Source organism: Conger conger, chromosome 2 (assembly GCF_963514075.1).
Source record: "Conger conger chromosome 2, fConCon1.1, whole genome shotgun sequence".
NCBI lineage: Eukaryota > Metazoa > Chordata > Actinopteri > Anguilliformes > Congridae > Conger > Conger conger.
Genome location: NC_083761.1, coordinates 19,406,998 through 19,421,168, shown reverse-complemented (window position 1 = coordinate 19,421,168; position 14,171 = coordinate 19,406,998). Strand labels below are relative to the sequence as shown.

Sequence of the window (14,171 nt, the reverse complement as noted above, 5' to 3'; positions counted from 1 at the left end):
CCCCTTCCTGATTTCCTTTATTATTTTGAAATACTGTATGGTTGCAGATCTTGGATCTTTGGAGTGAATGGTTTCGGATCCTTTTAGACAAAGGGAAATCGAGTAAACAGAAAATTCTTTTTTATTATTATTTCATTTATTTAATGGAAAAGATATAAAACACCCATGTCACCAATTTTAATTGCAGCTGGCAGAAATACTTTTTTTTTGCCCAGTATTGCTCAGCAAACTCATCATTCCCACCCTGCCACTAGCCCTTTCTTGCGATGGGATGGGACTTGCACTGTTGTCCTCATCCACTCACTGGCCATCTCTCACTCTTCAATTTCAAGTCCCACTTGTGACACCAATACAGCCATTTCTGTGATGGACAGACAAGGCGGATCTCGACTTTCAGCCAATGTGCTCATTTATTAACATGCAAAGGGAATTACACTTAAAAGCACGACGGGACAGAAATTAACTGACCAATACACCTGGCCGCCCACGCTTTTTATACACCCTTATGCACATAACTAGTACCAACCATAATAGAGCCTAACCAGCTCCCCGGCCAATCCTGGACTAGCTGGCCATAAATATGGATGTGTCACACGTAGGCCTACATTGATTATACGCAAGTTCCATTGGCTAGCTAGCTTGGAAGCCACCAATATAGTGCCCTCCAAAACAATGGTAACGATAGAGTACAATTTGCCATTCTTTATTTATGCTATACGACATTAAGATATTTGGTTTGATCAAAAGATGAATGAGATAAAACTACTTTAGCTGTTATACCTTGAGGTTAAAGTGCAGTTGCCTGCAGTCTGTTGGCTTTAATTTGGATATTTGCATGTCTATGGTTAGCAGAGTTCAGGCAGTCATAAAATAATAATTTGGAATTGGGAGGACTATAGATAGGATTGCAATTCCTGCTTGGATCACTGGATAGGTAGGTAGATAAACTTAGATTAAAACTGCCAGTCTGCACTTTAACCTCACATTCAGTGTTTCATTTCAACTCCAATGTGCTGGAGTTCAATGTTATCCAAAATACAAAGTTCATAGAATTTACATCAATATGGCAGGGCAAGTGCTCAAACTGTTTTTCCAGAATGCCACATAATGCACTATTTAAATTAGAATTAGATTAGGTATAATGTTGAACATTGAACAAAACTGATTTCCCCCTGCATTACAGTGTTTTATATGAGATATTTCAACAGACATGGACCCCTGACCATTTAAAATAAATACATGAAATTAAGCATTATAAAAGTACAAAGAAGGACGATACATTTTAGAATGTTAGCTATGTATTTGGACATTTTAGCTTACATGACAGTATAATTATTGCTTTCTGCCACATCCTCTATTATTACTGCATAAAGTACTTTTATAAAACAAAATGGTACCTATTACCTAACAGAGTAAAAATTCTGACATTTAATATATACAATTGCTCCCAGCATTGATTTATACAAACCAATAAAGGTCACATTCTGCATACAGTGAAGAACAAACATATTTAAGCATATTTACAAATATAGTATCTAATTTCTCCACACATTAATGTATTTGCAATTATTTTATCCTGGATGACAAAATTGCATCTTCATATCTGTGCCCTACAGAAGAATCCAACAGAGCACTAACTGGACTGCACCTATTGTGAACATGATGGAAAGTCTTCCAGGAAACAGTAGCTGTCCAGAGTTTGAATCTGACCCTGAGAGAGACATGACATGGGAAGTGTTAATAAAAACCTAACACTGTACAGGTAGTGCAGATGCAGGGAGATGTTCAGTTGAGGTTTGTCCTTATTACAGAGGCAAACAGTGGGGCATGGCAGTGTAATACTATCGGCCAAAGGTTGCAGTTTCCAGATGTGAATGGCACTAAGTAAGGAGTGCATGTGAAACTGGAAAAACTGCACTCCAGGAAGTTTCAATATTTTTTGCAATTGATTTATAAGGGGAATTATTTTTTCCTGTTGGAAGGACTGTACTGTAACTATTCTTGTAATCTTACACACACACACACACACACACACACACACTTGTGAACACACACATATCTTCTAGGTACATAGACATCTGGGTATCTCTATTGTTTTCAGACAATCAGTTTAATTAAGTGCATAATTACGCACTGTACCAATTTCCATTTTGTGAGTCAGTCTGTGAACATCTGGTCAGACAGGCTTACAGGGCAGGGATTCTTTTTGTAAATTAGGGCAGGGACATGAAGCACTCATCAGTCTTTAGGTACCAAAGATTAATGTTTGCAGAGTCTATAATGTGGCTTCAAGGCACCTGCACTGTATGCGGTTGTCATTATTGATCTCATTATTGTAATACAATGATAACTGTTTTTTCTGCTCATGACAATATTCATTAAGATAGCCAATAGTGTGACACTGCGGCAAGCCTAAATCCTTACAAAGGCTCTCCATATCTGATCTACACCAGGTTCATACTTACTTTCTGAGCATTGGTCAGATCGTTGGAATGGTCCCATCCTTGGATCATCATTAAGGGAGTTTAGACTTTCCTCGGTCACATTCCCTGAAAGACAGTTTATCATTTTCAAAAGAAGCACACTTTTAAGTGTTTAAGGAGTTTTCATTCAGAATTGTGGTTACTGTCATTTACAAAAACATTTACTTGTGGTTTTCACAACCACCTGAGAACAAGACCAGGCTAGCCTGGTTTAGCTGGACCCTGATGTATATCAGGGGGAGTATATGTGGCAGAAACTATATGGGCTTATAACATTATATCGGTGATAAATATAATGTCCAGTATACAGTTTTATGGACATGTCAGCCAGCTGGTAGAGGTCAATAATTTCCTAATTAAAGGAAATAAAATAATTTCGGTTTCTTCTCTCGCTTACCTTTTGATATTAGCTACATTGTTACTGACGGGTGTTTCAACTTTGCCTATTTATACGGGATGCGAAACGGGTTGAAAGCATCATGGTGAACAAATATCATAATTTCTTATTTCACAAAACAAGAGTGTGATTTTGACAAAGTTTCTCCATAGCATGTTAGCCTGATTGTTTTATTTCTGTTTATTCTGATTTCATGTTGCAGACTGGTTTTCTTGTGACTTGTGTTTTAAAATATGAAAAAAACAGAACAGAGATAGCAGAAGAATAAGTCCTGCGGTCCAGCGAAACACAACCTGATATTTTGTGCTTCTTCTTTTCTAACCACAGGACCCTGTGTTCACATCCTCCCTGGCCCAAGTTAGGGAAGCAATTGTGTTTGCAAAAAAGGCCACAGCTTACGCTTAGGTGAGGGACCCAGACATGAACTGTAACAGCCTGTGCTGTATTGCTCCATGGGGTTTACATGTATACTGCAGCTAAAATTTCCATTCGGCTTCTCCCGGCTCACAAGGCCTTTGTTTGAGCTCATTCGAAGACTTTCTGAGACAAATGGAGATTCAACCAAACCACCGAATTTGTTAATTTATTTTGGTTAAAGATAATATTTTATATCTTTGTATTCTGAAACCAAGAATACTGAAATAGTATTTTGTATTGACTGCTAGCCTGATTGTTTATCTCTGTTTATTTTCAATATTCTGAATACATGTTGTGGACTGGTTTTTGCAAAATGTGTTATAAGCTATTATGACTACTGTACACTCAGTGAGCACTTTATTAGGTATTTATTACTTTTTTTTTCTGCTGCATCTAAGTGTAGCCGATCAACTTAGAGGTTTGATGCTCTTCTGCATACCACTGTTGTAATGTGTGGTTATTTGCATTACTGACACCTCCCAGTCAGCTTCGACCAGTCTGGCCATTCTCCTCTGAGCTCTCTCATTAAGAATGCGTTTCTGCCTGCATAACTGCTGTTACTGGATGTTTTTTAGTTTTTTGCACCAAACTCTAGAGACTGCATGAAAATCCCAGGAGATCAGCAGTTTCTCAGACACTCAAACCACCCTGTCTGGCACCAAAAATCATTCCACAATCAAAGTTATATGTTCAATTTGCATGTGATTTGTAATTTTAGTACTTTGAGTTATTTTGTGTCTGGCTGCTGTGTATCACCCAGGAGGGTGCAACAATTTTGTGGTGGACATTATATAAATGCAGTCAAACATTGAGAACTGTGCGGTAAATAACCAATATATTTTAATATTGACATGATGCATTTTCTCCTTAGATACAGAAAATTGTATTGTTTTCACGATCAGGAACAGAATTCAGCATGACCGTACATGACAGTAATGCATCTTTAAATATCTTCAAAAATACCTGAAACCAGAATGCTGGCTCTTTGACACCTCCCTCCTGCTGCAGATTCGAGCGCTCCAGGCAAGATGGTGACCATCCAAAGATCAACCCTAAGAACTGTGGCAACCCTTCTGCGTAAGTCAGCTCTAAAAGAATAATAAAAGCACAATTAAGTAAAATTACAAAAATAGCAACCTGCCTGCATTTTATTCTTGTCAGGCATTCACACCATTTACCAGAAACCCAAACTTATTTAGAATAACACTTATTAAGAATAATTATTTCTAACCCTTTGAATACTATTTTTGGCAAAATGTTATTCAGCCACGTGGGATTCTAGCCAATGTATTGTTTTAGGTTCAGAAGTCATATTTGGCATGCAAGAAAACTCCAGTTCCTTTTACGGCTGTGAAAGTATGACTTACTACATTATATACATACTGTCTTTGATTACCACATCTCTCCTCAACATGTCAACCATCTCCTTATAGCCCTATATTGGTTTCCACATTCTGACAGCAAGCAGCATTGCCATATTGTCACGATAGTGTATGAAGACATCTGCACATTGAACATAGTGTATGAAGACATCTGCACATGAAGACACACAGGACATTGTGCGAAACCATATTTGACACATAGCAAAACCTTATTGTATATACATATGGGTCAGCCTGTAGAGTAGTGGCTAAGCTACATAACTACATCCCCATTGTAGCCACAGTAAGACCTGTGCAGCTGTTAGGCCCTTATTATTTTATTTATTTAAAGACAGTTATGGTTGTTTTGTGGAAAATGAAGCCTGTCGGTGGCATACCATCCTTACCTACTAAATGATGTCACATTGGGGAAGATGAGTTCAGTGGAGGGTGACCCTGGCATAATATCAGCACAGGCCAAAATCCCACTTCCGTTCATTAGCACTATTGACCTGTTCACAACTGCAGTATAGAAAGGAAATGTGTCACATATTTTTCCAGAAGCTGATTTGTTCTACTACTTAATTTAGTCTTAGTCATTAGTCTTGCACATCTACACAAGTATTGTAAAACAGGCTCTGATAAAGTTCTTCAAGCTCAGCACTTTAATAAACATGTAGTAGAGGAAATGTGTGGAAGTTGTCCTTCTTTTTGAAACTGCTGTTTTGCCCCAGTGTCAAATTTTCTAAACAACTGACATAAAATCACATCATGAATTCAATGGATCGCTGGAAATGTATTCACTAAACGCCACCCTCACAAAAATGGGCTGTCAGCCCAACCATATTAGTAATACTGTGTAAATAAAGCATTGGTACTTGGCTTTTACTTCCTTTATGTAAACCTGTGTTACCTGTGAAATCCCCAGTCAGCTGAAGCGTTGTATCTGTGAACAGCTGTCTCTGCATTAAACTCAAGTTTCCGTGTTTGGCTGTCAGGTCTCCGACTTCACAGTTTAGTGGATGGTCAGGGGAGCAGCTGGGGCTCTAGGGGTGGCAGAGAAGAGTGAAATAACAGTCTTAACTTTCACTTCCCTTTGTTGGAAAACTGATTTACACCTCACCTGCTTTGAACAAAATAAAAGCTCACAACTATCAAAGCAATACCAGCTTCAATTGTATAGTGCGGGTGTGGCTGTAATGTTTTCAGCATGAATATATTCATGATTCAAATATCTTCATCACAATATAGTACACCATGTATTACTGCTGACAGAAAGCGTACCAAAGCCTGTGCCAATGATGCAAACAAAAAAGGGATGACAGGCATGGCTATGTGTGCACATAGGTCAAGACAATCACAAAAAAGACTAATATTTCATCCCATTGTATTGTATTGTATATTTGATCATGTAATATGAATAGGTAACTCACCATAGCAGGCATGCCAAAAGGATTAAATTGTCCACCAACTCCGGTGCATTGACTGGAACTCTCACTTGCCCGGAATTCATGAACAGCCCAGGAATAATCCATACCCTGTGGGTAAAAAGCTAAACAATTAGCTAAATATAATTCTGAAACAACTAAATAAATAAACTAAATAAATAAATTGGGACTAAGCTAAATTGTAAAGACTAAAAACATGTAGCATCCTTTGTATTATGCTGCCTGTAATTTACTTGATTTCAACTCACAGTTCTGCGCTTTTGTGATGAGAGAATGTCAACCACCAAAATGACATCACTGTAGCTGCCGTCAGGAAATGTCCACTGGGTCTACAGAAGCATAGGGTATGATGTTAAATCACATTACAACTAGTTCTTTATCCATGCTAACCCGCAAATAGAATGAACTTACACTATTGCAGCACAATTTGAACAGTTTACATTTCAGTAAGTAAAATGTTTCAATGGTCTCTACTTTCAAAAAAGGAAAAGTAGCAAAATATAAAATATGTCAATATACGTAGATACAAATACAGCCTACAAATGGTAAATTCGATATGGGCTATAGCCTACTCTTTTGAAAACGACCTTTCAGAACTTGGTCATAATGTGTTAACATAACATGTTGCGCGGATATCTTTCATCTGACAGATCCTTCTGCTCATCGTTACGCGGGAGTCCTGGGCTGCAGGCGGCACTCACACGACCGAGTCCCTATCGGGCAGGGCAGCGCAGCGGGGACGGCACTACAACCCCCCGGATACCGCTATTATCATGTATACCGCTCATTTAATCGCGCGTCCTATAAATGTGTCATGTTTTTGTGGCAGCTTTTAAAATGACCAAGTTCCCGGGCCCCCTCCCTCCGTTCGGGTTTCACGGAGTCTGTTAGACACATTGCTTTCAAGCAATAGCGGGTGGTTATCACATTATTTACCATTATTCTTGCGTTCATAGACGCTATACTCCGAGACGTTTCACCCTTCTTGACGTCTGTATATCGCGTCCGTCACATTTTTTGTGAGTGGTTGACTGAATTTGAGTGGAGAAGCATGCAGACTTAGGCCTAATCTGTAGGTCATGTAGAGTTTGAATGAAAGGGTTTCTATGAGGGTCTCTAAGAATTCCGAACTAGTTTGTGGCTTCGATTAAATACAATACACGTGTGCGAAAGAGCTTTCCATTTCATAAAATTTACCAAGATTCACTAACACTTGTAATCAAAGGCGTCTTACCAGTATTATTGATCCCTCAATGTCGCCGCTGAACGTCGCATTTGCTGTCACCAGCTGACCGGCAGAGGTGGCAATAGCAGAAATGTTGGCGCACTGCATCCTGAATTTAATTTAAACAAAACGAAAAAGAATAGGAATAAATGCATAAATAAATACACAAATTAAACAAACCAATTAAAATGTAACGAGACATATTCATACATAATCATAATATGATTTATAATATTCATGCTTCAGAAATAAGTGAAATATTCTAAGAGAAATAAGTGCATATATAATAAATACAAGTTGCTTTCCTATTTTGTGTAATTGAAATGTACCTTGCAATCTGACTTTGTAACTAATAATAGTCAGAGACCAGCTCATGTTTGTTTCTCAGAATTAATGAGAATGCATTATTCTTGGACTTGGACATCAAATGACGCTCTCAGACAAAAGGCAGTGCAAGGTAAGGTGGATAAATTAAAAGTCAACAAATACAATTTCATTTATCTTGCCATGCTAGCTATTGATTTTGGTGGTCTGGATTACAGACTTCAAAGGAATATTTTCAGAGTAATGTTTTTCACGTTTTTTCCTGTTCAGCATTTAAAGACCTACATTCCTACCACTTTGTACTGTAGAAACCTGGCTATATGATTCATAGACAATTTAGCAACAGAAAGAATCTTTGGTTTTCAAGATATTTATCCAGTTATATTGAAACTACACTATACTTCAGCAGTTTCAAACATGCCACTGTGCTAGTCTGTAAACATGAAGTTAATAAACATTCTTTGAAATGGTAGATGGGTATTGATTTGTATTAAATGTTACTAGGGACCCCCTAGTAACCCCCTAATTGCCTGTGTTACTGTCCATCTAAAACTATAGTGTGTATTGTGATGCTTGATGTATGGATGCTAATCTAAATGTACTTCTGTGTAATAAGAGGCACTGATGACATGCATTTTTGCATGTTGTTCACATATAAATAAACATACTCTTGATAATTAAATTGAACTTTTTAATGTCTAAGTCTAAACTTTTACATGTCTTTTACATGTTTTATGATAAAACCTGCTTATAAAAGGGAAGTATTACTTCTCAGTAATTATTAATGATTAACAGACAACCCATTTCTCAGTTCCACTGAGCTCATGGGCAATACCATCACAAACAGAGCCATTCAGAAACCCTTGTCACAGTGTGTGGTTTGTTTATGTCTTAAAATTTTTTTGAAAGGCTTATCTCACTAGTATGCAACAAGTGCAAAATACAAAATAAAGACAAGATACTAGTGCAGAATACTATAAAATGATATATAAAATGCAAAACAAGTGTAAAATGTACAATACCTTGAACCGTTGGGGTAATGAACGACTATTGAACGGCCAACTATGCTGTTTGGTCCTGAGAGAGGCATATTGCTGTCCATGTATTGTTCATTTATTTGGTCCAGATTTGTCAGTAATCCAAACTTCCCACCAATGTCACCAATTTCATATTGGTCTACAGAGCCAGTTCCAGGTGGCGGAGACAAGGATGCATTGATTGACAAGGGATTGAAGTGACCCATGATGTTTTCACTAGAACAAGGATCATCGCCATCCTTGATGGGGAGCACATGGACGTGGTAGCCTCCAGCCCTGGAGGCCAGGTTCGACAGGGAGACATTGATGATCGTCGGGCCCTGGGGTGACTCCTGTGCGAAGCGAATCTGGCCTGTGGATGTCTCCACCCCTACCCAGGGGCCAGTCTGCGCCGATGGCAGCCGTGCATCAGTAATGTTTGCGCAGGCCAGTCTGGGCCCCATTCTGTCTTCCCTGTGGATCACCACCGATCTGCCAATCGCCGAGCTCATTCCAGAGATCCAGGAAGTTGTGTCGGTGAAGAAGTATTTGTTCTCCACCCGTCCGACATCAGGACTGAGGCTCAGAGTTTGGTGTTTGCTGGCCAGGTCTCCAATTTCACATGCAAAGGGATTGTCCGGCCTGCAGTCTGTAGCATAGCTGCTGTCTGTGGTGTTGACGTTGAAGGGGTTCCAGTGACCTCCAGTGCTCTGACAGCGATCTGTGCCATCGTCAGTCTCCGAGCTGATTGGGTATTTGTGGATGTGCCAGTTGTGACCGGTAGTTGCATTGGCGGCTGGGTTCCCATGAGAAAGGTCCAGGAACACAGATACATCTGAGTAGGGGTTAGCACTCAGCTGAGTGAAGAGAATGGTGCCAACCACAGGGCTTGTGAAGACCGACCTCCCCACAGTCACTTCTCCTGGGTATCCGATGCTGGCGCAGGCAAACCTCCTGCCGCTCGGGTAATGAATGACCACTGAGCGACCGGTGATGCTGTTACTGCCAAAAAGGGGAAGGTTCCAGTCATAGAAGGAGCTTTCAAAGTCGTCTGTGCCGTTCAAGGAGCCGTGCTTGTTGCTGAGGTCCCCCACCTCATACATGTCATGAGTCTCACCTGGACCACTGGGATATGCAGGAGCACTCGTGTTCAAGAGGAATGGGTTCCAGTGTCCACCCACATTGTCGTTGCTGCAGAGGCCCTCACTGGTTGACATCATTTGAGGAAGAGGGAACTGATGGACATGGTAACCACTGACTCGACTGTTCAGGCCAGTCAAGTTCACTCGTATGTTTGTGATGTCAAATGGAGATGGCTGACTAAAGCTGAAGTAGCCCCTGGCACCTTTCATGTCAATACGGGCATTCACCCTCTTCCCTTCCATCGCCCTGACCACGGCACACATGTACTTACTGCCAGATTGGAGGATCAAGAATAGTGCGTTTTTGGTGAAATTTGACAAATCATTCCTGGATTTCATTGGTTGGCCGGGGGCACCCACTGTAAGGTTCCCCACCCGGGACAAACTGGACTGGTCCAGCTCGTTCAGAAGGGCTGCACAATTGGACGTGGAGTTCTGTGACACAAATGCGCTAGAAACATTCTCACTGCCTTGGACGGAAACCAGGCTGGACAGGATTCTAGCAGAACTGTCTCCTACCGTTTGGCGGATGTAAACATTGCCAGCACTAGATCCAAAAAACTTGGCCTGCCAAGTGTTCACTTTTTTATTTTGACGGACAACAGTGCAGGCCTTTGTGCCGTTGCATGCTTCCACCACCAGGGAGAGGTCGTCAAGGTGAGGCCATTGAGCAAACAGGCTTGACACGTTAACGGTGGCAACAGCCTGGCTGACAGAAAAGGTGTAGACTCTTGCTCCAATGTTCATCTCCTGACAGGGCATGCGGAAGTGGCCGAACATAACAGGGAATTCATGTAGGGAGAGGTTAATTGGACCACAGGATCCGCGGGTGATGTTCACCGTGACCGTTTCCTGGCTGGAGTCAAATCTTGCCCGTCCCAGCACCCCGGCCATGTTTATGTTAGCTTGAAATTGCACACAGAATGCCAGCCCTGCAAGTTTGCAGAGAGAACAAAAAGAAAACAGATGGTACTGACATACTGGGTCATCTGATTGTGTACTGACACTTACAGTGTTGATGAATGGATGACATACTTGTATTTATGTAGTCATTCTAACCTAATAGATTTAAGTTGTAATATCACAGTTTTGTGGGTCCTTATCTGTTGCAGCATCCATCAGACCAAATCAGAGGGCAAAAATTATCCTTTGGGATTACCTACCCTCAGACAATTACTGATGACTTTAATCTTGCAAATTCAAAATACATATTTTAATCTAAATAAATATTACTTTCTGCTCTACGCTAGGTTTGAATGACTGCAACTATGACAATAATATGCAATATGCAAAGATAAAACCTTAGCAACCTGGATGATCATAAACTGGTATTTGTATCCAGAGTCTGCTGTACTAACAGGTTATGTATTTTGTTATGAAGGAGTGTGAGATGATTGTCATTCTCCCAGTGTGAAAGAGGACCACATCACTTACACCACCAGTTTTTATATTGTGTAATTTAGCGACATCAGTACAACCCATATTACTCAGGTGAAATAATTGTCGACCACCTGATATATTTTATCCCCGACTCGCTTACTTAATTGAACAATACAAGTATCATGTTTCGCCAGGACACTGCTTATTTAACAGTCTATTTTCAGCAATGAGAAAGCAAGGGGATCCGTTTTAGTGCATAGTGTTTTACACATTTAAAGAGCCAATGCTGAAAACGCTATAAATATTGGATTAATGAATCACTAGAATACTACTAAAAATGTAATTTATGTTTGCTTCTCGTCGGGTTATTACAATACACTCAGTGACCACTTTATTATGTAGACCTGTATACCAGCTTGTTAATGCAAATATTTAATCAGCCAATCATGTGGAAGCATCTAAATGCATAAAAGCATACAGACATGGTCAAGAGGTTCACCTGTTTTTCATACCAAATATCCCTTCAGAGGAGAAGGGCCAGACTGGTTGAAGCTGACAGGAAGGTGACAGCAAATAACCATAAATTACAACATTGGTATCCAGAAAAGCATCTCTGAACACACAATGCGTCAAACCTCTAAGTGGATAGGATACAGCAGCAGAAGACTTAATAAGTCCAAAATATAAGTCTAATAAATACCTAATGAAGTGCTTACTGAGTGTATATACGTATGAACTTTAGATCCCTCATGTTTTGCCCTGTGTCAGAGTTTTTATCAATTATTATTCCTTAGTTGTGAATGCATTAAAGGTGAATTTGCACACTGACAACTTTATGTATTTTTTTACACCAAGAGTTGTTAATGTATAGAACAGCTTTTAGGTTATTTAGTAGAAGCAGAGACTGTTGGAGTGTCCGGTGTTAGACAGTCTCAAGACAACAGAGAAATGGTGTGTTTGGCTTGTTTTCATTATCAATGTTCTTATGCACTAATGGTTTCATGGGGTATATTTGCAGTCTTATAACAAGATATTATTCTATAAAGGCTAACTTTATATGGTTTCTATCATGTTTTACAACGTGTAAATATCTGAGTTAATACATGAAACATCAGAAACTATGCTGCACTAAGTAGCCTAAATGTTTTGGCAAATGATGCCAGCATCTGATCATCAGGTGAATGGTCTGAGCTGAGACCCACACAGTGCTCAATGTTCACTATTAAGAGTTACATTATTGACATGTGAAGCCATACAGTTTTGCTCTGTAATATTTCTCTGCAATATTCTTGAGTGTACCTGATAATTGTAGCAGAACTATCAGAATGCTTAAGGGGAGGGGAAACTAAAGGCAAACAGAAATTCATTTTTATAAATCTGGGTGTTGCCCAGTTGCAGAAATTGCCCTGTTCTGTATTTCTAGTTTTCAGTATAGGTACCAAGCTATGAGTACAAATATAATCTCTTGCAGATAGCCATGGTACCAAGAAGCCATGTTTCTTACATAATACTACATTGTATTGATCAATATCTTATTTTGCATGGTCTTACTTTCATGTTTAGATTTAGTGCATATATTGACAAATGAAATATGTACCGACTAAAAGTTTGTGAAAATAAATAAATGAATGTTCAGTTATTTCCAATATGTATCTGTTGATGCAATTCCTCCTTCTTAACAAAAAATACATAAGACATATGCTGGCACAATCTGAGATCTGTCTAGGATATATCTGTCAATAGAATAGCATACCTGGCACAATTCAGTAGATACAGGACTAATTAATCATTAGTTGTAAGTTGTTAGTTACAAAAACTCCTGAAAAAGCACACACACACACACACACACACACACCCACACACACAAATAAATAATGAAAAATACTCACCCAGTAAGGACAGTAATATGAAGACCTGGGAAAGGCACATTGTGGCTGTTTGCATGTGTGTGTGGCTGTGTGTAGTTGTCCAAAGAGGATTGTGCTCTTTGCCTGTCTCCGGTTGCTTCTGAGAGAAGTGGTGTGAAGAGCTGATATACTCTCAGTTCAGCTTCACTGCCTTTGTCTCGTTACTGATTGGCTCATGCTGGCCTTTCTCTTCGTAGAGTCACATACAGAGGAGGAGCTGCAGCTCAGTGGCCATGCTTACGACAGGTGATCGCAAGTTAGGGACATTTCAGTTAAGATTTCCTTTTGTCTTTAAGAGTGTGGGAAAAGTGTCTCCTTTTTCTGAAGAAAAAAAAACTGCATACTGTATTTTATTTTATTAACACCATTGCTTGTCTGTAAGTGTTTTTTTGCTTTTTGAGTCAATATGTCATTTTCTTTTTGGCCCTTTTTTCTTGTGATGGGATATTGCAGGATATGTCCCCTCTAAAATTAGCACTAGATGACCAGCAGAATTGTATTTTTAGTAGCTCTTGTAGCAGTTATACATTCTGAATGACACTTGAGCCTGTTGTACAACACGGTGACCATTATTGCACTTGATTGAAGTGACTAGAGAAGTCGCAGGTGACATTTTGGAATGACCTGACTTGCTAGGGGCAGATTCTATATGCTGGCTTGAAGGACACATCACCTCACATGATGGCCAGAGAGAAGGAGGCTAATAATACTGTATTGCGCTTCCAGGAAATAAATCTGAAATGTTACACAGTTTTCAAGAAAAGATGGGAAACTAAATAGAGTGTAAAACAGATCCAGAAAGTAGAAGTCGGGTACAAAAGGAAAGTTCATACATGAAACAGGCAGAGAAACACTGGAGAGTATTGTAAAGACATGCATCAATCTGGCAAACAGGCAGGTTTCATTTCACTAACAATTAGACGGAAATGACAAGCAGGTGCGAGTGCAGAAAACAATAAACAGATAAATGAATGACTAAGAACTTTGACAAGAGACACAGAAAAAAGAACAGGAGTATCACAGAATGCGGAATGTCCATTGTTTTTTCTACATGAGTGGCAGGAATTTTAA

The 14,171-nt window shown here is 39.5% G+C and overlaps 1 protein-coding gene across 1 annotated transcript; it reads right to left on the bottom strand.

The window, feature by feature from the left end:
• Positions 1-391: 391 nt before the first annotated feature.
• On the bottom strand, positions 392-13,190 carry cusr (Copper-only SOD repeat protein). The gene is made up of 10 exons (XM_061222968.1): positions 13,083-13,190; positions 8,678-10,745; positions 7,341-7,440; positions 6,355-6,435; positions 6,092-6,196; positions 5,572-5,704; positions 5,066-5,180; positions 4,261-4,385; positions 2,466-2,549; positions 392-1,711 (listed from the first exon to the last, which is right to left on the bottom strand). The coding sequence occupies exons 1-10, from the start codon at positions 13,135-13,137 to the stop codon at positions 1,611-1,613; spliced, it is 2,967 nt and encodes a 988-aa protein (XP_061078952.1). The 5' UTR covers positions 13,138-13,190; the 3' UTR covers positions 392-1,610.
• Positions 13,191-14,171: the final 981 nt, after the last annotated feature.

Coding starts and splice junctions, on each gene's coding strand:
- cusr (XM_061222968.1), bottom strand. CDS start 13,137: ATGCAAACAGCCACAATGTGCCTTTCCCAGGTCTTCATATTACTGTCC. Junction 5,705..6,091: donor CTTTTGGCATGCCTGCTATG/GTGAGTTACCTA, acceptor TGCCACCCCTAG/AGCCCCAGCTGCTCCCCTGA. Junction 2,550..4,260: donor AGCCAGCATTCTGGTTTCAG/GTATTTTTGAAG, acceptor ACTGTCTTTCAG/GGAATGTGACCGAGGAAAGT.